At 42.4% G+C, this 27,435-nt stretch overlaps 1 protein-coding gene across 2 annotated transcripts; it reads left to right on the plus strand.

Annotated features, from left to right (window-relative positions):
* Positions 1-86: 86 nt before the first annotated feature.
* Positions 87-26,978, plus strand: TOX4 (TOX high mobility group box family member 4). 2 transcript variants are annotated; one of them, XM_075276686.1, is made up of 9 exons: positions 87-182; positions 11,212-11,280; positions 11,657-11,899; positions 12,045-12,305; positions 13,949-14,176; positions 14,804-14,884; positions 21,452-22,156; positions 25,171-25,337; positions 26,561-26,978. In XM_075276686.1, exons 1-9 carry the CDS (start codon positions 177-179, stop codon positions 26,619-26,621), a joined length of 1,821 nt encoding a protein of 606 aa, XP_075132787.1. In that variant the 5' UTR covers positions 87-176; the 3' UTR covers positions 26,622-26,978. The 2 variants fall into 2 exon arrangements, with proteins under 2 accessions (XP_075132787.1, XP_075132788.1); XM_075276687.1 differs by lacking the exon at positions 87-182 and adding an exon at positions 9,189-9,383.
* The last annotated feature ends 457 nt before the right edge of the window (positions 26,979-27,435 follow it).

Here is a 27,435-nt window from a genome sequence, read left to right on the forward strand (position 1 = left end):
ATTACAGACACGCCCATCCGTTCTGACGCTATTGACATTCGATTTCCAGAGGTAAACTACTCCCTTGTAAATGTTATGATGACTTCCTGGGCTCCACCGGAAACGGATGTGCCGCCATCTTGGTGGAGGCGGAGAAGTGTAGTTATAAAAAAGAAGGGGATCCCTCGGCCCTGAAGATGGAGGTGAGATACCTAGTTAGATGATAGGGCGGCGGAGGTTTGTGTGAAGCGGTAGAGAGCTCTTGGTTGTTGGTGATATGAGCTGTGTGGCGGCTCCAGTGCACGGGAGGCCTCGTGTGATGGCCATGGCTCTCGCTTATAGCCCGTACTACATGCTGTTCGGTTATGCTGCTGTTTCCAGGGAGATGGTAGATTGTGCTTGGATGCCCCGAGTTTGGTGTGACCCCCTCCTACACTGGGGTGGGTGGTTACTTCACTAGTCGTGGAGGCTTGTAGCTAGTAAGGTGGACATGGCTCTGCAGTCATGTGGAGGCTCCTCCATTGTGTTGATAAGCAGTGTGAACCAATTTACTGACAGTCCTTGAGCTTGCACCTCTACCTAAATCTGTAGGTATATGGTCACCTGGTCCTGACTCTGCCTGGTTAGGTCTGCTTTAGATGAGTAGGATTCCCTATAGGGATTCTCTGGCTGCATATTTTTTTTGCCTTAGTCCTCTTAGATCTCTTGTTCTTTGTATCTATTCCATGTTTTCATTCAAATAATTCGCCATAGCTCTGTCAGCTGCTCAGCCTCCTGTACACTATGCAGTGGTCCTCTGATCCTTCCATCACCTGTACATGGCACCCAGGGGCTTACTACTGTGCATGGTGGGCTGATGGCATACACCAGGCATACAGAAGATCCACAACAGTTTCCAGGACTCTACCTGTAAATGAGCTTTTCAGAACCTCCTCTGTATGCAGTGGATGAGATCTGCCCAGTAGGTTTATCAATCTGTGTAGCAGGATTTGATCGTGTTCTTCAGTCTCCAATGTGCCTAGTGTGAAAACTATATTTATTGTAAAAGGAATGTGTGGATTTGTGACATCATCTGGGGGAAAATAAGAAGTTACTGACCGTCTTCAAAGTTAAAATGATTTTTGTTACACTGTATAAGTTTGTGTAATTAGATGCATAGTCTGTAGCATCTTTACTTTCAGAAGATTTCCCTTATTAGCATATTTGTGAATTGGAGGAAAGTTAAAAGGATTCAATCATTAAAATGGAATTTTTTTTTCTCCCGAACACGTAGGAATAGCCTTAAGAAAGGCTATTCTTCTCCTACCTTTAGATGTCTTCTCTGCGCTACCGTTCTGTAGATATCTGTTTTCTTCAGTATACTAATCGGTTTTCTCGCAGCTCTTGGGGTGTCCCATGTGCTTCGAGAAAACTCCAGCAACGGCCTCTTCTTCTGGCACACGCTCTCCGCAACATCTTCTTCTGGCTTTAAATGGCACGCATTTGCAATGGACTCTGCCATTAGGCAGAGCCGACTGCGCATGCCTGCAGCCATTTTCTTTTGCCCGCCTACACGAACGTACTGTGTAGGTGGCCACAAGAAAATGGCCACAGACTGCGCATGCATGAATTTTAAATGCAGAAGAAGCCGATGGTCGAAGACATCTTGGGGAGGTGTGCTAGAAGAAGACTGAGGCCAGCACTGGAGAGTTTTCTCGAAGCACTAGGGACGGCCCCAGTTCTGTTTGAGCGCTGGGCCCACCCCCAGTGCTGTGAGAAAACTCATTTGTTTACCGAACAAAACCAAGATATCTACGGAACCGTGGCATGGAGAAGACTTTAAGGCTATTCCTACGTGTTAGGGAGAGAAAAATCCATTTTAATGATTGAATCCCTTTTAAAGCTTCTGTCTGACCATGGCTGCCTATATTTTGGCCTGTGAATAAGGCCTAGTAAGGGTACAGTGCCTGGAAATGTGAAAGGGTGCCAATCACGTTTGAGGCCTAATTTGGCAGCCATTTGCAGAGACCCTGAGAGAAAACAAGTCTCCCCCAAAATAATACCCCATTTTTAGAAACTACAATCCTCAAGGAATTTTTCAAGGGGTATTTTCATTTTGAGTCAGTGTTTCCCAAATATTAATGTATACATTGAAATTTTTAAAGAGGACCTTTCACCACCTGGGACACATGCGGTTTTATTTACCGCTAGAAAGCTGACAGTCGGCTTTCACATTCTGTGCCCCCGGTGAAGAGCTATTGGTGCTGGTACCATAGCGCTTCACTGTCAGAAGGTTGTTTCTGACAGTCACTCAGGAACACCCTTCATCACAGTAGTGCCTATAGCGCTGTACTGTGAGCGGTGATGAACGCCTCCCCAGTACTCGTCTATGGACGAGTACTGTGAGGAGAGAGAGGGGGGGCATTCCTCACCGCTCTAACAATACAACGCTGAAACGTGCCACTGTGAAGAAGGGTGTTCCTGAGTGACTGTCAGATACGCCCTTCTGACAGTGAAGCGCTACGGTATTCAGCGGACTGTTGGCTTTCTAGCGGTATATAAAAACCACATGTGCCCCAAGTGATGAAAGGTCCTCTTTAAAGACTTATGCTATGTTGGTACATAGTGAGTTGTGCCCACATTCCCAACATAGACATGCACTCCTAAAACTTTTAAGGGGGTTATCCCAGGTACAAAAAAAATTTGTATATGTTTGTGTAAGCTGAGTTTCGGCAGATAGCAGGTCTCAGTAGGGAAGGAGCGGTGCACTTTTGAGCTTCTTTGAGGGACTAATTTCTGGAAGTCATGATGCTTTTGCAGAATCCCGGGGATGCCATTAAATTGAAATTCTCTAAGGGGTCGTTCACATCTGCGCCCAGTCTCCATTCTGCAGGTTTCCGTTTCCTGCACAAAACAGAGGCAGGATACGGAAACCTGCAGGACTCTTTCTCACCCATTCATTTGAATGGGTGAGAAAGCTGTGCGGCGTTGAGCCTTTTATGCTCTCCGCCGTGAAACAGTGTCCGGATGAAAAAAAAACTTTTGCGGCGGTGAGCATAAAATGCTCACCGCCGCTCACGGCTGGACCCAGTCTGTGGTTTCCGTCTTCTTGCAAGCAGAAGACAGAAACCACAGAACTGAGTGCCGAACGCAGGTGTGAACCTAGCGTAAGTGACTTTATTTTGTAGGGGCTGCTTTAGGGTCTCTGCAAACATGACATGGTGTCCAAAAAACCAAACAATATAAATCTGCGCTTCAAAAGCTACTTGGTGCTTCTTCACATATATGAATAACTTGCTTCATGTCATATGTAGGTATAAACTGCAGTTTGGGAACAGACGGGCACAGAAGGGAAGGAGCTCTGTTTGATTATGGGAGCACAGTTTGGTTTTCTGACATCATGCCACATTGTTAGTCCCTGAATTGTCAGTATAGTGTAATGCAAACGTGACATTTTGTAACCTACACCCTGCAAGGGGTTTATCTAAAGGGTAGTGAGCATTTTTAACCCTTGAGTGTTACAATCATTTAGTTTCGAGAATTGTGTGTAGCTGAAAAATGAAAACTGCAATTTTTCCAGAGATAAGCCATTACAGTACATAATATGTTGTCCCTGGCATGTCAGCAGACACACACAACATTGCATACTGAGGGTGCATTCACACTGAGTAAACGCTAGCTTATTCTGAACGTAAAACACGTTCAGAATAAGCGGCGTCTAAAGCAGCTCCATTCATTTCTATGGGAGCGGGGATACGAGCGCTCCCCATAGAAATGAATGGGCTGCTTCTTTCACTCCGTGCAGTCCCATTGAAGTGAATGGGGAGTGCTGGCGTATACGGCAAGCTCTGCTCATGCCGGAGCGTACACGCCGGCACTCCCCATTCACTTCAATGGGACTGCACGGAGTGAAAGAAGCAGCCCATTCATTTCTATGGGGAGCGCTCGTATCCCCGCTCCCATAGAAATGAATGGAGCTGCTTTAGACGCCGCTTATTCTGAACGTGTTTTACGTTCAGAATAAGCTAGCGTTTACTCAGTGTGAATGCACCCTTAAAGGGATTCTATCATTACAATTGCATTATTTAAGACTAACACGTAGGAATAGCCTTAAGAAAGGCTGCTATTCTCCAACCTTTAGAAGTCTTCTCCGTGCCGCCGTTTGGTAAATATCCTGGTTTTCTTGGGGGTATGCTAATGAGTTTTCTAGCAGCACTGGGGGCGGTCCCCAGAACTCAAACAGTACTTGGGGCATCCCCTGTGCCGTGAGTAAAACTCTCCAGCAACAACCTCTCTTCTGGCACGCTTCTCCGTGTTGTCTTCTTCTGGATTTAAATGTTGCGCATGTCTGTGGTCATTTTCTTGTGGCCGCTTACATGAGCGTACTGTGCAAACGACCTCAAGAAAATGGCCACACACATTCGCAGTCGGCTCTGCCCAATAGCAGAGCAGACTGAGCAAGCCTGCCATTTAAATCCAGAAGAAACCATTGGAAAAAGACATCGCGGAGAGGCGTGCCAGAAGAGAGGTCGTTGCTGGGGGTGTCCCCTGTGCTGCGAGAAAACTCATTTGGATACTGAAGAAAACGGGATATTTACGGAACGGTGGCACAGAGAAGCCTTCTAAAGGTAGGAGAATAGCCTTTCTTAAGGCTATACCTACGTGTTTAGTCTTAAAAAAAAAAAAAAAAAAAAAAAAAAAAAAATGCGATTGTAAGGATAAAATCCCTTTAAATAACATATTTATGAAAAAACTGCCATCCACCCATCAGCTGCACATTACTTTCTGGAAAATTAATGCAAAACTAGGGAAGCCCAGTTCACATCTGCATTCGGTATTCAGTCGGGGAGTCCGCTTGGGGACCCCCCCAAACGGAATACTGAATGCATTAAAAAGCGATGAGCAATGAAACTACACGGACCCTACAGACTATAATGGGGTCCATGTGTTTTTTGCGCAGTGTCCGCACAGATCATGTGGAGAGAAAAGTACTTCAAGCAGTACTTTTTTTTTCTCTGCATAATTCGTGCAGACACCGTGTGGAAAACACATGGACCCCATTAGTCTTTGTGGTCCATGTGGTTTCATTGCACACCACTTTTCAATGCATTCGGTATTCTGGGGTCTACAAGCGGACTTCACGAATGGAATTCAGATGTGAATCTGGCTTTAGTATTTGTTTTGTATATTTTGTGTACTATATGTAAACCCTCAGTTGTACAGCACCATGGAATTAAAGAAATAACTACTTGAGGTTTAAAAATGTTTACTACATCCCAGATAAATTCCTCTGCAAAAGGGTCATGGCATAACCCCCCCCCCCCCCCAAATGGCTCTCCTTCCCTTGTGTGCCCAAACAGCAGTTTCTATCCACATATGAAGTATGTTATCCTGGGTACAAGTGTCATAAATGAGGGAATATGGGGAAAAAACTCATTACTTAAACATGATTGATTACAGCATCCAAAGGGTTGACAGCCCTGATCGGAGCTCGGTTGTTTCTTATAGCAAACACCTGATCCCAATGTCACCTGCCCAGCTTCTATAATGGTACGTCATGGTGTGGAACGGCACACTTTTCTATGTCGTATAATTAGGGCACAGAGTACGTGTTGGGCATAGTCGCAAGGTTTGTCCGGCACCTTAATTTGGACCCATCACATCCAAACCAAAACTGTTTTACTCTAGGGTCTTTGTAGACTAAGCCGAGGTGATCAAACCTAAAAAACAGTGTTACACTCCTCTCCTGTGCTTCTGCCAGTCATAAGGGACCACCAAAGCCTGTGACAGTGCCTCAGTGACAAGGGTCATGTAGCATTGGACACTTGCTTCTGTTCATCATAACGCCATGTGATCCACTGATGACCAATCAACGTCCTTACAGTCTCTGAAGTCGGTCAAAAGACCATAAGAAAACATGGAGTTGTAGCTGAGCCTCAGAGTAGAATAGCGGTTCTAATTCAGACATGTTCGGTCTGAATCAAACTGCAGGTAGAACCTCGCAAATATTGTCAAAACTGAACCAAAGTAACTGATGTGAACAAAATCAGGTTAATTATCCTGGTCGATTTAGGGTTATCTTTCAATTAATCACATAGCCCTACTGCATTCCTATTGGTGTTACAGTACTGGACTGTGGGTGAACCCGTAAAGGAGTTGGGGTGGGTTTAAAACTAAAAAGTCATACTTGCCTATCCACTAACTATAGTACAATCCAGGTCCCTTTTTCCATCCTGTGCTCAGCTGGAAGCAGAGAGACTCATGTGATCACTGAGCTCAATCTGTGGCCTCAGTGGTTGCTTGTAGAAATCATTGACCTCACTGGTCCTTCAAAGCAACTGGTGAGGCAGTGATTGGTCTCAGCACTAATGTGAGTCCTGCCACAGGAGGGAAAGGGATAGAATGCTGGGGATAAGGGAGTATGACCTTTGTGCAGCCGCCCCAGCTGTCCCCAGCTTGACTAGAATTCATGGACACCTTTTTAAAGGGATTTTATCATTAGAATACCCTTTTCTACAAAGATGTCAGAATAGCCTTTAGAAAGGCTATTCTTCTCCTACCTTTGTTATTCTGATCCGTGCCGCCGTTCCTGAGAAATTTCTTATTTCTTCCTTATGCAAAGGAGTCTTCAGAAAGCACAGAGGGCGTCCCCTGTGCTAACCAAAGACTCCAGCGTCCCCTGTGCTTTCTGAAGACTCGTTTGCATAAGGAAGAAATAAGAGATTTCTCAGGAAAGGTGGTGCGGATCAGAATAACAAAGGTAGGAGGAGAATAGCCTTTCGAAACGCTATTCAGACATGGGATATGAAGCAGCCATTTTCTCGTGGCCTGTGGGCATGCGCTGTCTGCTCTGCCCGAGGCCTTAGAAGTTACAAGCCACCGCCGGAAGAGGCTGAAGAGGAGGCGGCGCTGGAGAGAGTTCTCTTGCAACATTGAGGACGCCCTCAGTGCTGCGAGAGAGCTCATTAGCATACCGACAAGAACCTTTCTTAAGGCTATTCTGACGTGTTACTTAGAAAAAAATCATGTCTGAGTGATAGCATCCCTTTAAGTTTGGGTTCGCATCTGCTCATAATGGATTTGGACCTGCTGGTCTTCAGACTTCTACGAAAATATATATATATATATATATATATATATATATATATATATATATATATATATATATATTTTTTTATAGACCATAGGTTCTCAATGGGATTAAGATCTGGATTGTTTTCTAGCCTTGGATAATTTCAGTATATTATTCAGTGGGTCACTTAGTTCTTTCTTTTGCCTTGTGACTTGGTGCTCTATGCTGGAAATAATATTGCTTCTCAAACTGCTGCTGGATTGTTGTGAGAACTTGCCCTTGAATGACATTTAGATGTTTTTATTGATCACTGTGTTCTTGGGTAAAATTGTGAGTGAGCCCTCTCACATAGGTGAGTAGCAAGCCTACTTATGAAGGATCTGGGAATGCTTTACTCTTGGCATGACACTGGGCTAATGGTAGTGGTCACCTTTTATTTTCTGGACAATCATTCTTCCAGATGCCCAAAACCGTCTGAAGAAGAAACCCATGAACAAGACACAAATTGTGACCAATGCCAAGCACTGAGTAGATAAGAGTGGGGTGCTTTCAGTCAGGATTTGGCCCAAACTGATGTCCAGCATGCCAGGGAGAATTTATTAAAAATATGTAAACTCTTAGAACTGTAGTTCAGTATAGAAATAGAAAAAATCTGACAGGGCGATCTCCGTTTTGCAGGTTTCCGTTTTCTGTTGGCAGAAGACTGAAACCCGGCATCCATTGTCTGCCGGTGAGTGTCTTCTGCTCTCCGCGGCAAAACTTTTTTTTTTTTATCGGACACAAAGTCCTGCATGTCCGACTTTGGCTCATTTACATCTGCGGCTGGTCTCCGTTCATACAGGTTTCCATTTCCTGCACAAAACTGAGCAGGAGACGGAAAGCTGCAGGACTCTTTCAATCTCATACATTTGAATGGGTTTGAAAGATGTGCGGCCGTGAGCAGTTTATGCTCTCCGCTGCCAAAGGTGTTTTTTTTTTTTTTTTAAATCGGACACAGTCGCACATGCAGTACTCTGTGTCCAGTTTAAAAAAAAAAAAAAGTTTCGCAGCGGAGAGCATAAAACACTCACCGGCACTCACGGCCAGACCCGGTCTGACAGGTTTCCGTCTTCCACATGCAGAATACAGAAAGCTCAGAACGGACTCCGGGCGCTAGTGTGAACCTAGCGTAACCCCCCCCCCCCCCCCCAAAAAAAAAAAAAAAAAAAAAAAAAACAAAAAAAAAAACCCGGTTTTGCCGTGGAGAGCAGAAGACGCTCACGGGCGGACACTTTGCAATCTCATTCAGACTAATGGGTTTGAAAACTGCCTGCCGGTTTCCGCCTTCTGTCCAGTTTCTCAGGCAGGAAACGGAAACCTGCAAATCGGAGACCGGGGCGCTGGTGTGAACCCGGCCTCAAAGATATAAAAAAACACTGAAGCATCAAATTTTATGAAAATCAAATAGCCATGTCCAAAACTTTTCACAACTGTAGATTCTTATTTCTGTTGCCTCTTGTTGGATAGAGCTGTGTAGTGTGCTTTGTTCTTTTGGTTGGTGTGAATTGAGCCCAAAAGAAAGGCATTGGGTACAGCTAGCGTTGAAGGGATTTTCCCATGAAAACAAGTTCTCCCTTATCATTACAATGACTGGTAACTTGCAGATGTGACTGCTCAGACCCCCGCTGATCAGAATTGGGCGTGCTGGAGATCAGACTGCTGTACTTGAGCGATCTCCTTCATTGTCATTGAAATGAACAAAGCGAAGTGCTCAGTACAAGTCAGGCTCTATTCACATATGCGTCGGAGTGTGTGGAGATTCCGCTGACAAGGAGCCCAGACTAGACGCTCAGGCATAGTGCTTCGGTCACGTGACGTGCTCGGGGACCTCTCATTGGTGAAATGGTAAGCGGCTGTACGAGTCGGGAGCGCGGGACGTCTTGTGCTTGTGTGCTGATGCGTTGGCGCTTCAGCCTCTCTGAGGAGATTTCATACGTGTAAAAACTCTCAGCCCCGCTCCACGAAATCCCCGTACTGTGGGGCTTGTATATGAGGGCAGCCATGTTCTAGTGTACTGAGGGGAGAGCTAGTCGTTTGTTGTGGATCTCTTGGTAGTTAGGGAATGACGTGTGTGTGTGACTGTCGGCCAGTATTAGAAGTTGGATTAACCCTGTATGTTTCTGCAGACTGTGGCATTACTAGGGAGCTAATGGACCTCCATTTATTTCCGAGCTTGGATTGTGATTGTGCAGATGGGAGTGCTGCTTTCTGTGGCCAGCACTTTGTGTCAGTGGAGGAGGATCCATCCCCTCCTCTGGACTATTCAGCTCTGGTGCCCACCCACCATATGTTTGGCAAGTATGGGCAAAGCAAGGTGAGACCTGAGGACATGGGTGTAATAATGCTGTTCTCTTTATAATACTCCTAGACTGCTTTCAACCAATCTACTATAAACACTTAAAGGGGTGTTCACAAGTAATAAGGTGCTAGCATATCATGAGAGTCTGAGCTCTGGGGCCCTCACTGATCCTGATAGCAGGAAATCAGCGTTTAGTTTCACACTACATCCCCAAAGATTTGTATCCTATTGTCTGTGCCCTGTCTACTCCACTGTGCAGGGAACATAGTCTGATGTGCAGGCAGCATGTTATAGAGCAGGAGCTGAGCAGGTGGGTGTATAGTTTTAATGGGAGAAATTACAGTATTTACTCATAATATCTTTGTTCTTAATCTCTATGCCAAAGCCATGTTCACTTCTCCATTGGTGCAATCGTTATTCTGGTCCAGTGGACACAAAGGATGCTAAAATAGTGGACTTCAGAAGTACCTGACAGACCCCAATGACGTTGAAATCCTTTCGGTGTCCATTCTATTAAATTGAAAATGCCAGATGAAAAAGTTGGACTTAAAGCACATTTTCAAACAGCAATTTTTGACAGTTTAATGGAGATTCCAATACAGATGTGAACATTGAGCCTTAGCCAGTCCACTTGCCATGGGGCTGGTCCAATCAGTGATTGACAGTGTTTAAATACAGAGGGCTCCCATGTGACATATGCCTACCTTTAAGCATAGAGATGGCAATATATATCTATATATATATATACACACTGAATCTTTTCCCTCAAAACTATATCGCTCTACTCTGCCTCTACTGCTTGCCTTAAACAGAACCCATCACCATGAAATGCAGTGTAAGTGAATGGGAATGCACATCTGTTCTCTGCACAGTGAGTGGCAAGGGCACTAATGAGACCCTCAATAATATCCTAGTGTTATGCCACCACCTTACAGATGTAAATAACTCTTTAAGAACTGTTTGCTAATGAACGAGGTATAGCAATCTACTCATCTCCTCTCTAACTTGCTTCAGATCAGATTTAATTTTAACGGTGAAAGAATCACTTTCAGTGCTAAACCAGTCCTTGCCTCTTCTTTCCTGGTATTGGTGAGGGTCCTAAAGGCCCAAGTCCTCCTTTTTATTTTTTTTCTTACAAATTGAGTGACTTCTTGCATCATGTGATGTGTATTCCTAACAAGTATTTGAAAGTTACATATATACCCTGGTAATCATGAACCCAATACCTCAAATACATTTAAGCATTCTGGCACGGCGTGCCACGGTTTACAGTCCCTGTAAAGTGGGTGAGATACTAGCTAATCCCATTCGCACATTGAAGAAAAATACCTGCAGCAAAAATGCTGCGATTTCCTAAACAGATGCATTTTTGGAAATCGCAGCATATCAATTATACCTACGGAAAACGCTAGCGTTTCCATATTGGTATAATTGATGCAGAAATTCTGCAGAAGAAACTTTGTGGACACTCTGTGAAAAGCACTGCGGGAAAAACGCAATGAGTTTCCGTCGCAGTTTTAACCACAGTTTTTTTTTCCCCTGTGCCTTTAAGGGTTTCAAATCTATTTCAAGGGAGGTTTTTGACTTGTAGTATATCAATAGAAAATCATTACATCATAATTTTCCAAAGTGACCAGTATGTCTGGGATGGCACAATCCATTTTCTATTTCTACTTTATTTTCTTCTAGTTAATCTGTAAAATGTAGGATATCTACAGCTAAAATGCCTTTTTAAAGCTAGATTTCTCTCCCTATTTAGATGAACTATATAAAGCACTATACTTTTAAGTTTACATCACCTACCAGATGTTCATGTAAATAACTCTGAATTTCTGTTTTGCAGTTTCCAGGAGGAAATGATAGTTACCTGACCATCACAGGGTCTGGGCACCCCTTCCTGACTGGGACTGAGGTGAGTGTAGAAATCACTCGGAATAGTCAGTCTAAAGAGTCTCTATTAGAGATGAGTGAGTACTATACGAAGTGGTATTTTCGAATAGCACGCTCCCATAGGAATGAATGGACGCAGCCGGGGCCGGCGTCCTGCCGCTTAACCCCCTGCGCGCCGGTCGCTCCCATTCATTTCTATGGGAGCGTGCTATTTGAAACTATCACTTCGTATAGTACTCGCTCATCTCTACTTTTTATCAGCTGAGGAAAATAAAAAAATAAAATCTAACTTTCTAAGCAGTTTATCATTTGTTTACTGGTATCTATCTTATGCTGTTTGCTATAATGTCTGCATGGGTGCATGTACTAATATGAATGTTCTGAATTCTTTTATCCAGACATTTCATACGCCAAACTTAGGAGATGAGGAGTTTGAGATTCCACCTATTTCTCTAGATTCTGACCCTTCTCTGGCAGTTTCTGATGTGGTTGGACACTTTGATGATCTTGGGGATCCTACAGGAGTCCAAGATGCAAGCTTTGCAGCACAATATGGAGTACAGACTCTGGATATGCCAGTGGAGATGACTCATGAGGTTATGGAGCAAACTGGAGGACTTCTTGGGTCTGGATTAACCATGGTAGGGAGTGTCTTGTTTTTTTTTTTTGTTTTTTTTTTTCACCCAACTCCTTCCACCAAATTCATGTTAAAATATTGTGAAAGAGAATTTCAGTGTTGTCTGTATACTAATGCACTAATTGGTGATTGTACTCTAATCACAATAGGATCTGGACCACCCTATTGTCACTGCTTATAGTGCCAACCCCCCAGTCACCATAGACGTTTCAATGACTGACATCTCATCTGGTCTTCTGGCTCATAGTCAGCTTACTACTATTGACCAATCTGAACTGAGCTCCCAGCTAGGATTGAGCCTTGGCGGTGGTACTATTTTACCTCCAGTTCAGTCTCCTGAGGATCATCTTTCTCCTACCCCCTCTCCAACAAGTTCTTTGCATGATGAGGACATGGAAGACTTTAGAAGGGTGAGTTTGCAACTAAACATTTGTGTAATGCAATAAACCTATTGTTTGTTTAGTTCAGAATCCGTTAACATTCTGTTGAAGTATTGGTGTTGTCCAGGAAAGGGCCTGGCAAAACTGAATACTGGTGATCTATCCACAGGGTAGGTTATCCATATCAGGTCAGTTGGAGTCAGACATATGGAACCTATGAATCAGCTGTTTGTCCACTGGAAGCTATATACCATGTATACAGCTGGGACCAGCTGTGCGTTTGTTCATGTGGCTGGGAGCAGAGCTGTATTTCCAGCTGCCTCATCTATGTTTTGTGGGCAGAACACATCAAAAATATTCAACATGAAACTTTGCGAGCTCCTGGACAGCTGCTTATGTTACTCAGTAACCCTTTGTTTCATTTAAAATGATTATACAGCAGGGGAACAAAAATCTGATAAAGGTTTGAGAGAAACCTCAGATTCCTCCCAATTCTGTTATAGCACAGCCTGGGTCCCCGTTTGTCTATGATTTCTCTCTCTTGAAATGAATGCTTACCCTTCGTTCACAACTGCGACTGTAATCCGTTTGGGGGAGTCCACATGGAAACACCCCCCCCCCCCCCCCCGAACGGACTACCGAACGCATTTACAAGCGGTGTGCAGTGAAAGCACATGGATCTCATACACTATAATGGGGTCCGTGTACGTGCCACAAGATCTCCGCACGAGTCACGCAGACAGGAAAGTAGATTGTGAAGTCCGTATGTTCCCTGTGGAGATCTCGTGGCAAGCACACGGACCCCATTATGGTCTATGGGGCCATGTGTTGTGTACAAGGTTTACAAAACCTTGTACACAAAGCCCGTACCCCATATACAGTTACTCAGTGAGAAGAAGGAACAGCTCTCCATACAAAAGCAAGGGGAAAAATATGCTGAATTTCAGAGAGGGGATAAAATCACTTAATGGTGTCAGGGTGGTCCTCAAGTCAGACCAATAGGTATATTGGATGGATTCCAAATTACGTCACACTCCGGAGCGTCAGTGATGCAATGACACAGAAACCAGATGAATCTGAGCTAAAGCATAAAGTTTATTGAACAATCATCTCTTCTTATACCCAAAGATGTGGGCGTACATACAGGGTGTATTACAGAGTAATCATTAACTCGGTAGGCGTATATGGGTGTGTCATGGAGTAATCATTAACCGTTAGGATTCAGCAATTTCTATACATGAGTATTACAAGAATATCCCACCCCTAATCATGAATATAACTCAGTGTGCATTACGTAGTGTATGTTTTAGTCACCTTACCGCGTGGCATAACAAAGTCTATTTTGACATGGGTTTTTCCATTAGTCTCATCTTAAGCTATTTTAATAACCATCTTATCACTTTATTCCAGCCACTTTATTACTCTGTTTATTATGGGGTGCGGCATTATGTCTGCAAATATTCTGATTAATATGGAATATGGGTCAAACTGACCTGGGGAGATGCATGTTACAAGCTTAAGTTATTGACAGAATGTATACACATATAGGGAATATATATGAACGTATTGATTTCCCTATCAATGGCAACTTTGAAGTTAATCCCAAAACTTCTCAATTCTGGTTGGCTGCAAAACATAACTTAATTCTTCTATGTTTGATGTTTCAATTATAGATAACTGCCCCTAAGAACATTGTTGTTGAGCAAGCAAAAAAGCAGAAACCTTCAAAAAAAAGGAAGAAGAAAAATCCAAATGAACCTCAGAAACCACTTTCTGCATATGCCCTTTTCTTCCGTGACACCCAAGCAGCCATCAAGGGACAAAACCCTAATGCCACTTTTGGGGAGGTATCCAAAATTGTGGCCTCTATGTGGGACAGTCTTGGAGAAGAGCAGAAGCAGGTAACGTTGTGGATAAATTAAATCATTGTGTCTATTATTATTATTTTCCGCCGGTATGCAAATGAGTTCTCTTGCAGCACTGGGGGCGTCCCCAATGCTGCCAGAGAACTCTCCAGCGCCTCCTCCAACTTCTTCAGGAGCGGGGTCTTGACGCGTCTTCTTCCAGGGGTTAGCTTCAAACGTCTAGGCCTCGGGCCTAGGGCAAAGCCGACTGTGCATGCCCGCTGGCCACAAGAAAATGGCAGCTTACACAGTATTGTATAGTGTATATATAGTATAGTATAGTTTCATGTAATAATTGTGTGGATGGTGACCCGTGCACAAAAGGAGGCAATAAATCTATTAACTAGACTCTTACAGTGGACTGCTATAACCACCCCCTTCTCCATAGAGCTTTTTGTATAAGGCTAAATACAGAAACTAATCCTACGTAAACAAGCAGTCAGATTGAGAACAGCTTTATAAGTGGAGAGAAAACAGATCTCCTTAAGATAAATTGCAAAGTTGTTTTTTTTTTTTTCTTCCCATATTCAAATGTGCTATTCATTTACGTAAAGCTGTATATAACTGGAGTTCCACTTTAAACTTTGGTCAGAAGAGATTTCCTCAGTGCCTATTTCTTCTCAGGTCTACAAAAGAAAAACGGAAGCTGCAAAAAAGGAATATTTGAAAGCTTTGGCTTTGTACAAGGAAAACCAAATGTCACAGGTACTATATGTAATGTTTGTTATAAATCAGTTTTAACTGTATAGCTTGTAGGGACAAGTAGATGAAGAAATGCATTTTTGTTGTTTTGTTTTGTTTCCTCCCCTCCTGTTCCACAGTGGAACTTGAACCAGGTATCTACTGATCCCCATTGCAATGTACTGCAGTACAATTGTACATAGGCTCCCCAATGTGCAGTAGGCATAGGTACCCAGGAGGCAGAGCAACAGCTGAGGGGTGGTGGGCGATCTTGCCCATAAAACGCCTGAAAGCGTGATTTCAATTTATCACTGCATTTGAGGGGTTAAGCCATTTGGGAGTACTTTACTAATCTGGAGTCTAGTCCTGGGTCTCCTCTGTGTAATAGTAGGGGTTAAGAAGGAGACAACAATTCAGTATTATGATAAATATTGAGTAGCCCCAAAGAAATTTTGGAAAGTATAAATTGTGGTGGTGAGTCACCAGTAGGGGTTAAAAATAAAAACTTTTATCAAAAGTTAAAAGGGGGTATAGCTCCCAACATTAGGCAAGACACACACACAAATAGACTATTTGCACCGATCAGTGTGAGTCAGCACAGTGCCAATTATCACTGCTATAGTCCTGGCTAGGTACAACCCCACCTAGTAGATGCAAAAAAAGCTCAAAAAGTATTAAATAAATCTATGGGCCCTATAAGGAGTAGCCCTATTTGGGATTTCTAAAGATGCAAAGGTAAAACACCATCTAAATCACAAATGGTGATACCCTGAGCTGATCAATAAAACAGAGCTAACAGTTGGAGAGGGCCAATAGATACGTTTTCTGACGTCCACTCACTACAGTCTATCTGCTATGCTGATTATTTGATAAAAGCTGACATATGGAGGATCACCAGTAGACAATTTTTCTTACGTCCACCCACTCAATTAATCTACCTGATGCGTTTCTTTACAATTATCATCTAGCAATTCATCAGAGGTATTTCCATTAAGTAGCAGTCGTAAGTATTTTTCGCTCTGTTATGAGCATTATGCAGCTACCGGACTCACTACCAGCTCATTTTAACCCCTTAGAGACACAGCCCAAAAGTGACTTAAGGACCAGGCCTCTTTTTTTCAAATCTGACATGTGTCACTTTAAATGGCGATAACTTTGAGACGCTTTAACTTACACAAGTGATTCTGAGATTGTTTTTTCGTAACACATTGTACTTCATGTCAGTAGTAAATTTTCGTTGATATGTTTTGTCTTTAATTATGAAAAAATAGGAAATTTGGTGAAAATTTTGAAAAAAATGCAGTTTTCAAACTTTGAAATTGCAAGCCTTTGAAATAGAAAGTCATACTACCCGAATTTTTTCATAAATATAATTAACCATGTCTCTGATTTATGTAGCAATCAAATTTTAAGCACCCTTTCATTTTTTTCAGATATTATAAGGCTTACAAGTCAAGCAGTAATTTTCCAAATTTTCAAGAAAATTTCCAAAACACATTTTTCAAGGGACCAGTTCAGTTCTGAAGGGAACTTGAAAGGCCTCTCTAATAAAACCCCCCAAAAGTCACCCCATTCTAAAAACTGCACTCCTGAAAGAATCTAAAACAGCAGTTAGAAAGTTTCTTAACCCTTTCAGCATTTCACAACAATTAAAACAAAATGGAGGTCAAATTTACATTTTTCAATTTCTGTCACTAATATATTCATTTAGCCCTAGAATTTACACATTTACTAAGGTTTAAAGGAGAAACTGCACCCCAGATTTTGTTACACAATTTCTCCCGAACACGACAATACCCCATATGTGCTGGTACCCTAATGTACGGGCACACGGTCTCTCTCAGAACGGATGGAGCACTAATTGGATTTTGTAGGCCAGATTTTGCTAGAATATTTTTCAGGCGCCATGCCCCGATTGCAAAGCCCCCAAGGTGCCAAAACAGTGGAAAACCCCAAAATGTCACCCCATTTTGGAAACTAGACCCCTCAAGGAATTTATCAAGGGGTATAGTGAGCACTTGGACCCTACAGGTGTTTCACAGATTTTTTTACCATTGAGATGTGAAAATGAAAAATTACTTTTTTTATAATGTCACTGTAGCCCCAAATTTTTCATCTTCACAAAGGGTTAAAGGAGAAACTGCACCCCACATTTTGTTACACAATTTCTCCTGAACACGACAATACCCCGTATGTGCTGGTACCCTAATGTACGGGCACACGGTCGCTCTCAGAGCGGATGGAGCGCTAATTGGATTTTGTAGGCCAGATTTTACTAGAATACTTTTCAGGCACATGTCCCTTTTGCAGAGCCCCCAATGTGCCAAAACAGTGGAAACCCCCAAAATGTCACCCCATTTTGGAAACTATACCCCTCAAGGAATTTACCAAGGGGTTTAGTGAGCCCTTTGACCCTACAGGAGTGTAACAGAATTGGCCCAACAAAAGGAAAAGTGACATTTTTTGCTATAAAATGTAGCTTTAACACCAAATTATGCATTTCCACAAGGGGTTAAAAAAAGAAAATGCACCCCACAAATTGTCAAGCACTTTGCCCCAACTACAGAAATGCCCCACATGTGGATGTAAAGTGATGTATGGGCACACTGTAAAGTCCAGAGCTGAAGGATCGCTATTGGGATTTTGGAGGGCAAATTTAGCTGAAATCTGTTTCAGGCACCATGTTGCATTTGGAGAGCCCCTGAAGTGCTAGAACAGTGGAAACCCCCCCCCCCCCCCCCCCCAAAAAAAAAAAAAAAAAAACGACCCCATTTTGAAAACTAGACCCCTCAAGGAATTTATCAAGGGGTTTAGTGAGCACTTGGACCCTACAGGTGTTTCACAGATTTTTTTACCATTGAGATGTGAAAATTAAAAATTACTTTTTTTCCAATAAATCGTCCATTTAGCGCCATATTTTTAATTTTTGCAAGTACTTAGAGAATTAAGAGCCCCCCACAATTTCCCCTGAACACGGCAATACCCCATATGGGATCATAATCTGCTGTATGGGTACATGTTGGGGCTCAGAATGGAAAGAGCGCTATTTGGATTTTGGATGGCATATATTGCTGGAATAGTTTTGAGGTGCCATGTCGCATTTGCTGAGCCCCTAAAGTATCAATACAATAGAAACCCCTCAAAAGTGACCCCATTTTAGAAACTACACCCGTCAAGGAATGTATCAAGTGGTATTATGATTTTGAGACTAAAAATGCTTCCCAAAAATTGAAATTTTTAAAGAAATATGCCATTTTGGTATCCAATGCATTGCACCCACTTTGTGTTGTCAGAGACCTGCACTCCTAAAACTATTAAGTGGGCCTTCCCGAGGGGCAAAAAAATTATATATGTGGGTATAAACTGCTGCTTGGGTGCACAGCAGGGCTCAGAAGGGAAGGAGCACTGCGCTTTTTAGCTTTTGGGGTACAGATTTAGAGGGACTTCCTGGGCGCCATGTTGTTTTTGCAGAGCCCTGGAGGTGCCAGTAAACTGAAATTCCCCAAGAAGTGACCCCATTTTGTAGGGCAAATTTTAGAGTCTCTGCAAAAGTGCCATGGCATCCAAAAACCAAACCGTCTAAGTCTGTGCTCCAAAAACCAAATAACCTTCTTCCCTTCTGTGTCTGGCTGGGCCCTAATATCAGTTTATACCCACATATGACATTACGTACGTTATCCGGGGTACACCAGTGTCATATATGTGCCCTAATATCAGTTTATACTCACATATGACATTACCCCGGTTACACCAGTGTCATACATGTGGCATAAACTGCAGTTTGGGCACACAGCAGGGGGCAGAAGGGAAGGAGCGCGATGCGGCTTTTGGAGTACAGATTCAGATGTTTGGTATCTAGACGCCATGTCATGTTTGTAGAGCCTGTAAGGTACCAGAAAAGTGGATTCCCCAAAGGAGTGACCCCAGTTTGAAAACTGCACCCCTAAAAGAATTTATCAGGGGGTGTAGTAGTATTAGTATCCCGGACGTGACTGCACAGCGGATGGCAAAGAGGGAATATATAAGCGGTGCGGAGGACATTGCAGACACTAAATTCCCTACTGTACCCCCAGTAGCTCCTATGATTGGGGGAGTCACACTGGGGTCACTTTGGGGGTCACTTCTGGTATATTTTCCCTCATAAGCTGTAAATATGGGGTGTCCCCTGATATTCGCTCGCACAGCTTATATATTCCCCTCCTGCCGCGGCCAGTTGTGTTCTAATGATTTGGCGATTTTGCGTGATTTTGTCTTCACATTGGTAGAGGCTATATTTTCTTTATTTTTCTGCTGACGTGGCCATATAAGGGCTGCTTGTTTGCGGGATGCGATGTATTTTGTAATGACACCATCTTGGGGTGCCTAAAACTTACTGATTACATTTTATTAACTCTTTTTTTGCTGGATTTAAAAGAGAAAAAATCAATTCTGGTATTGAGTTTTACCTTTTACATTTTTCGCCATGCAGCGTACAGTATAAGTAACATGTGACCTTTATTCTGCGGGTTGGTACGGTTACGGCGATACCTCATTTATGTTATTTTTTTATGCGATACTAAGTCTGCAGAACAAAAACACATTTGGGGACATAAATCAGTGATTTTTGCATCGCCATCTTCTGAGAGGCGTAACATTTTTATTTTTCGCTTGACAGTGTTGGTTGAGGGCTTATTTTTTGCGGGACAACCTGTGCATTTTATTGGTACTATTTTGGGGTGCATATGACTTTTTGATCACTTTTTATAGCACATTTTGTAAGGTGAGATGGCGAAAAATCACTACTTCCGGCGGGTTTTTTCCGTTATTTTTTACCGCCGTTCACTGTGTACATTAAATATTGTTTCAGTTTTGTTGTACAGGTTGTTACGGATGCGACAATACCAAATATGTATTGTTTTTATTAATTTTTTTTTTTTTTTTTTACATAATTCATTTTTTTTATAGAAAAAAGGGATTTTTGGGACTTTATAACTTTATTAATTGTCTTCAAATACTTTTTTTTTTTTACACTTTTTTTTTTTTACTTGTTCTTGTGTCTATGGGACACATGGATCAGTGAAGATTGCATCACTGATTCTCTACTCTAGACTGAGACACAGGCTGCAGTGACAGCCTGCACGTGTCTCACTCTAGACACAGGAAGTGAGCTGTGCGGACGGGACAGCTCACTTCCAGAAGACGCCGGGAGCACCAGGTAAGTAAGTGAGTGCTCAGGGCTGTCTGGGGTCACTAACCGGACCCCAGACTACGTACTACAGATACCGGCACCCCTCGATCTCGGTCCGGGGGGTGCCGGCGGGGGGGGGGGAGAGATCGCGGCACCCTTTGTTTGCGGTGGTCATGTTTGACCATCGCAATCAAAGGGTTAAAACCTCCGATCGGTAAAAGTACCGACCGGAGGTTATGGAAAAGGGTGATAGCTGTCAGTAACAGCTATCACTCAGTTCCGATTCCGCCCGCTCAGCTAGTGAGCGGGCGGAATCACCATGACGTAATATTACTTCATGTTGCGCGAAGTACCTCGCGTCCATGACGTAATAGTACGTCAAAGGTCGCTAAGGGGTTAAAGCTAAAGATGAGAGCCATTTTTTTTTTCTCCCCACTCCCTTCCCTTTCTCCCAGCATATGAGCAGCCACGAGTAATAGCAGAGAGACAAAGCCTTTTAAGGCATAGGTGCCGCCTCCCTCCATCGTCAACAGCCAACAGGAGTCCTAGAAAACGGCCAGCGCCTATAACAATAGCGCATGCGCTTTGAGACCAAAATCCTGGATAACTCCGCTTCGATATTTCGGCCGATCGCGCATGCGTGTTGATGCCAGTCTGGTACATAGCTACCCTTAAACCATGTATCTTGTATCGCGGCCAATTACGCTCGCTTATCAAAGCCAATCTGGCAACAAAAGATGCCCGAATCCTATACTTTACATCAATTGCTAAGTCGGAACATCCTCCATAAATGGTACCGCTTAATAAAAAGAGACATATTTACAGGAACAAAGTAGCGGACATAAGTCACAGTATTTAGACAGCCCAATACAACAGCCCAATAGTTGAATACAATGGACGATCGCAGCAAGGGTTAAGAAGCAGGCAGTTAGCAAAATACCCAAACACAGGCAATTAACGGAACATCGATATATGGACTAACCATATATATTGATGTATCACTAATTATTAAACAAAACAATCCAGTGGAAGTCATGTTTATCTCAATACAGGATGATGGAATATCTTTTTTCAAAGAATAATAAATGCTAATATGAACATCAGAAAGGGTTAAGAAGGAGACATTAACATAACTTAAATCATATTCTATTGTGCTTGGGATTTTTTGGGGGTGCAAGTCTTTGTATACTACACCATGTACCTTTAACCAGAGGTCACATTACATTTGTTTTGGAAGAGGAAAAATACTCCTTCACATTTTTGAGGAGTATGCAGCCATGGAGGACTACGAAATCTGTAGTAAAGCCAATACATATGCAGGCATAGATGATGGTAGAGGTCACTACAAGCTTCTCTGTTTGTCTTTTGTGATTTGGTTACTACTGTATTTTATGAATTCTTAACTCTCCTACTTTAATTAACAGGTGGTTGTAGAGGCATTGGATGTGGACCCTCCTTCTACGCCAGCTGTACTTTCGGAGTCTCCAGTTCCTTCCCCCTCTGTTGTGACAGCTTCTAGCATTCCGCAGTGTGTTTCTTCACCACCTACACCAACTAGTACCCAAGCACCAACTCCACCCCCTGCCCCTACTCCACCACCCCAGTCAGCAGCCCCTACTCAGCCCATTGCTAAAATAATAATTTCAAAACAAATGCTGCAAGCGGGACAAATTCCAACATCAATTGCAATGTCTCAAGGTATGGTGACAGTAATCCCAGCCACTGTAGTAACTTCCAGGGGCCTTCCTCTTCATCAATTACAGCCCAGCCCACAGGCTCGAATTACACGTTCTGTACTTCAAGCAGCAAGGCAGTTACCCCCACGTTTACAGCCTCCACCATTACAGCAGATGCAGCAGCCCCCACGTCTGCAGCAGATGGCCCCTGCACAGCAGCCATCCATCACCATCCTTCAGTCCCCACCACCTTTGCAGCCTATGCAGAAAGTCCGGCTCAGTGTGCATCAGCCTCCTCCACTGCAGATCAAGATAATACCCCCTCCTCTACAACCCCAACCACAGACTGTTCAAGTCCAAGCAAAATCCATCCCAATTATCAATGTACCAACTTCACCAGAGGTCACAGTCTCACCTGAGCATGTGGAAGTGTTAACAGAAGTAGTTCAAGAAGTAAGTTTCAATTACTGGATTGTTCAGCTGCAACATTTCAAAAGAGTATATTTCATGGAATGTACATTCAGTTGACAGCTCTTTTATGTTTATGGTCCCTTTTTAATGCTTTGAACTTGTCTGCTTGGCCAATCTGTACAACCATGTTGATGAGGAAGCTAGGAGAAACTGAATAGCTACCTAAGGGGGGCAGCACACGACCGTGTTTCACCTACATTTACCGGCTTGAACTTCGTGCTGGGAATTGGACTCCAAGCATCCTAGTTATCTGTGATGCCAAGAGTCCCTGTAATTGTAATGGGACAATATGTCGCTGGACAGCAGGTACTCTTAGCAACAGAGATAACTATACTGCTAGGAGTGGATTAAGCAGAAGGGAGAAGTAGCAAACGGAGCATGCACCTCCTGAATAAACATGGACTACAGGTCGTATCTGTTCTGTATGGTGCTCACACTGGTAGAGAAAAGGGTTTCTTTTAGATTTCCTATTCATTTTGAAGCAACTCTAAGCTTTGGCTCAAACCATGGCAAAATCTGCATTAACTAAGAAACTCACCATGCACATGTCACATACATTTATAACTCCGTCCAATTCAAGTGAATAGGACTGATGTGCAGTAGCATTCATTGTCATAAAACAATGATGGAGATTTTCTAATTCTGTCTAATGGCTAAACCGCACACACTTCTAGGCTAAACTAGGCCGTCTTAAATTGTGGCAAATGGACTGCCAAGTCTGAACTTATACTGTCTATTACGGGAAGTTCAGACACTGAAGTGTTGAGATATTAGCCAATATATAATATATCACAATATGGCAATGCAAAAAAGGTTTTTGTAATTTTTTAAAAGTATTAAAACATGGAAAACTATAAATTTGATATCGCACTGACCTGTAGAATGTATTTACAGGACTTAGAAAGAAGAAAGCAGACATTTTTTCGATGACCAACATGCATTTCCTTTCCTGAAAAAGAAAGCAAACATTTTTTTCCTGCACAACCCCTTTAACTTGTTACTGCAATAACTCCTTAAAAATGAATTCCATAAGAAAATGGCTTTTTTTTTTTTCTTAAAATTCTGAATGGTGAGAATTTATTTATTTTTCCCCCCCAGTTTTTCAATGAATTGTAGATATTATTAAAGAAGGCCATTCATGTCCTCGGGCACATGCGGTTTTATATACTGGTAGAAAGCCAACAGTGCGCTGAATTCAGCACACTGTCAACTTTCGTGTTATGTGTTTCAGGGCTGGAGATATCGGTGGACAAACTAATAAATATTGTTGAAGGTTATGTGCATAAATTTCAAAAGCAAAAAAATATTTTTGTGTATGGGGATTTTTTGCACATTAAAAAGTTAACTTTTATTGGTTCCTATTAAAAGTAGTGACACAAAACAAACATTGTTTTGTGTCACTACTTTTAATAGGAACCAATAAAAGTTAACTTTTTAATGTGCAAAAAATCCCCATACACAAAAATATTTTTTTGCTGGAGATATCGGTGCCCTTACCGATAGCTTTTCACTGTCAGAAGGGCGTTCCTGTCAGTAGTGCTATACTGTCAGAGGGGGTGTTCCTTACTGGCCAGCCATGACACTAAGCGGTGGGGAACTCCCCCCTCCTGGGAGTACTCGTCCATAGAATAGTACTGGGGGAAAGTTTCTCATTGTCATGGCTGGGCGGTGAGGGACCCCCCTTCTGACAGCGAAGAGCTATCAGTAATGGCACCGGGGCAAATAACAGCAAAGCCGACAGTGTGCTGAATTCAGCGCATTGTCAGCTTTCTAGCGGTATATAAAACGGCATGTGCGTGAGGACATGAAAGGGCCTCTTTAAATGATGCTATTCAGCCCTTTCCTGCCACAGCCATTCTTCAATTTTCACTTTTTACTCCTCACCTTCCAAAAGCCATAACTTTTATTTTCCCGTTCATAGAACCATATGAGGGATTAATTTTTGTGGGACAAACTATACTTTGTAATGTTACCATTTTATCCATACAATGTACTGAGAAGCTGGAAATAAATTCAGAATGGGTTGGAATTGTAGCAAAACAGCATTTGTGGGCTTAGGTTTTGCTGGTGTTCACTGTGCATCCAAAATGACATGTCACTTGTGTGTGTTTTATGTATGGATTTTCCATAATCTGATCCCCTTCATACACCATTGTGTGTGATTTTGTTTTTTGGGTGGGGCGGGGGGGCTGGAAAGTTAGTCCCACTTACAGGAGGAATACAGCCTGTTGCCCATAATAGAATACAGCTCTAAGGATCATGTCTGGTCAGAGGGGAGCCGCATCATGGTGGCACACATATGTGTATACAGCACTCATTGAGCAATGTATACACAGCCATCAGAAAGGCCGGGACAGTAATAAGCCCTCCCTGCCTTCTCTATTCGGAGCTCTGGCTGTAGTTACAGCTGACATCCCCTCCCCATTTCAGCAACCGCACCATTTTGTGCAGCTGCTGAAAACTGCTTGGATGTACCGGTATGTCCTTGCAGACCAAGGAAGCCACTATCTGGATATATAAGCCCAATGGGTGGTCCGGAAGTGGTTAAAGTAGGGGGGAATCCCTTTAATTTAATACACTATAAAAACTTTAATATTTGAAGTTTAGATTTACCCTGCACATGTTTTGAGCAAAGTACATTATAGTTTACCCCAGGCTGTAGACGTCCATTGGCAGCAATATTGTACATGTAACATAACTAGACTTTGAGATGGCCTTTCTTATTCTATATTGCAGCTCCGTTTGCATTAAAATAAGTATTTTATTCTTCCATAAAGAAATGAAAAGCGCTTTAGTGGCATTTCTCCTCCTGTCAGGGCTTCATTCTGCTCCAGATAAGTGGGAGAGGGACTGGGCAACAGTTAGGGTAGTTTACCCTAGAGCAGAGAGTGAAGCCCGAAAATCCCTCCTTTTGCTCCAATGTCCTTTTTATATCGGTTTTGTAAATGTTTAATTTTTGTGGATGATGGTGAGTGAACCATGGTTGCTTTTTCTAGGAGTCTCCCCCTTTGCAAATGGATGTTGAACTAGTGAGTGGTTCTCCCCCTCGCAGTCCATCTCCCCAGCCAAGATGTATACGTTCAGGATGTGAGAATCCTCCTGTAGAGAGTAAAGATTGGGATAATGAGTATTGCAGCAACGAGTGTGTGGTGAAACATTGTCGGTAAGTGGAGACTGTCCTGTGTACAAATCTTTGTATATGTATAAAACTGTCACAGATTTGTGGAAAAGCCAGTGTTTCCAATGTCATATTTGATGTGAAGAATGCAGCATTCAGGGCTACTTGTCCCATCAAAATATAACCTCGTTAGGAGGAAGTAGGGAACATTGGGTGTCATTTGTGTCTGTTATAGGATCGATATGGCACATGTGAATAGAGCCTAAGACTACTAAAGTTGCAGAAACCTGTGTATATTAGGAAATTGTGACTTCATAGGATAGGTCATTGGAATCAGATCAATGTGGATGTCTTACAAACAAAAACTCCTTAATATCAATGTCCCATAAATGCCATAAATATGCACTAAACTGAAAAAAGTTCATGGGGATTTATCATGTAGAAAAATGGTAATAAATTATTAATGTAAAATACAAATGGTATCAATGCATGATTAAATGCAAAATAAATACACAGAAAAAGTACAGACCAACATACTGAAAATCAGCGTATATGACACACATAACCCTTTCCCTGAATGACAATGTGAGTAGGTCAACCACTAATGTACTCTCAGATGGGACCTGTAAATATATAGAATCCCAGATGCCATGATGGTAAATCCCTCAAACACATTGATACACGAAGAGAGAATGGCGCTGCACCTGATGTGCGTTTTGCTAACATAATTATGTCACATTTGTCATATTGGAGCATTTTATTATTGCCGCTCTTGCCATCACGATAGCTTTAGTACCAGAGATTACTATTTAACATTTGTTGCACATGTGTGATCTAAATTTAGATGTCCCATCTGTGAGTACATTATTGGTTGACCATATTCTCATTGGGGGGAGAGGGTTATGTCATATATGCTGTTTTCAGTGGGTTTCTGCACTTTGTCTTTATTTTGTAGATAATCATGCATTGGTACTAGTTATATTTTACATGAATAAATGTATTACCATTTTTTACATGAGTCTCCATTAACAATTAATATTTATTTATTTTTTTGGTTCAGTGTGGATCTCATGCCTGGCACCCCCACTGATAGCTGATTGTTGTACTACCTGTGCACAGATCCAAAAATGGACAACTTTGTCCACTGTGATAGGGCTTGGATGGGTCACCTCAGCTCAGTTTTATTCGTGAGAAAGCTCTCTGGGCTAATAATGATAGAATTCTTGGATGTAAACTGTGTAGGCCATTAATGGTTTTCTGTCTTACAGGGACACCTTTACAGCTTGGATTGCATCCCGAAATCAAGGGACACTTGCTCCTGTGAAATAACACAGAATACCCTCCGTAGGAATATTAAATGGAAGCTTCAAGAAAGAGTTTCTCAACGCTAAAGAATAAAGGCCAATATGTAAAGAGAGGGAAAAAAAGCTTTTTATTGACTCTTCTGTATATATGATCTGAGTAAGACGAGGACTTCATGGTGCAGTGTACATTTTGTCCACTTCTCTGCCATTTTGGCAGCAAGAAAACAAAACCCTTGAGTACCTGTTTTTTGGTTACTTGTTGGAAAGCGATTCAGTTGTGCCCCTGCATTTGGATTTGATTTACTACGTAAAGGAAGGCTGCATAAACCTTGTCATACTCTGAGGAATCGTGTAACTTGATTTACAACTTCATGACTGTGCAAACTACCAATCTTTAGTGTTTTGTCGATTCGTTCTCTGCCACTGACTTGACAGGGTGTGGATTCAAACATGGTGTCGTTTTCCTCCTAAAATAAATCCACTGAAAAATTCCAGATTTTGATGCAAAATTATAGCAGACTTCAACCTTTGCAATAAAAGGGTGAAATCTGTATGTAAAGATGTGTAGATTTGTCATTGGCTTAACACTGTGCTTTGTGTGACTCCAGCCTTGCAAGTGCTGTCTGGTTGCAGATGAAACAGTTTACTGTTTAGTGACGGTAACAGGATAAATGTATTTTAAATAGTATTTAATTGGGGGGGTCCCCACATTTTTCTCCTCATGTCTTTAGTAGCCTTTTAATGCTTAATTCCCCAGTGGCATAGAGAGCATCATATACAATTGGAGAAGTCCTACCTTTCTGTTTTTATATGGTACAGGCTTCGTATTTCGTAGATCA

The sequence above is a fragment of the Leptodactylus fuscus genome, chromosome 1 (assembly GCF_031893055.1).
Source record: "Leptodactylus fuscus isolate aLepFus1 chromosome 1, aLepFus1.hap2, whole genome shotgun sequence".
Lineage (NCBI taxonomy): Eukaryota > Metazoa > Chordata > Amphibia > Anura > Leptodactylidae > Leptodactylus > Leptodactylus fuscus.

Excerpts from the sequence above, each read along its gene's own strand:
- TOX4 (XM_075276687.1), top strand. The coding sequence starts at position 9,219 with ATGGACCTCCATTTATTTCCGAGCTTGGATTGTGATTGTGCAGATGGG. Across the intron at positions 11,281-11,656 it reads CCTTCCTGACTGGGACTGAG|ACATTTCATACGCCAAACTT; the intron begins GTGAGTGTAGAA and ends TCTTTTATCCAG. Across the intron at positions 14,885-21,451 it reads AGGAAAACCAAATGTCACAG|GTGGTTGTAGAGGCATTGGA; the intron begins GTACTATATGTA and ends TTTAATTAACAG.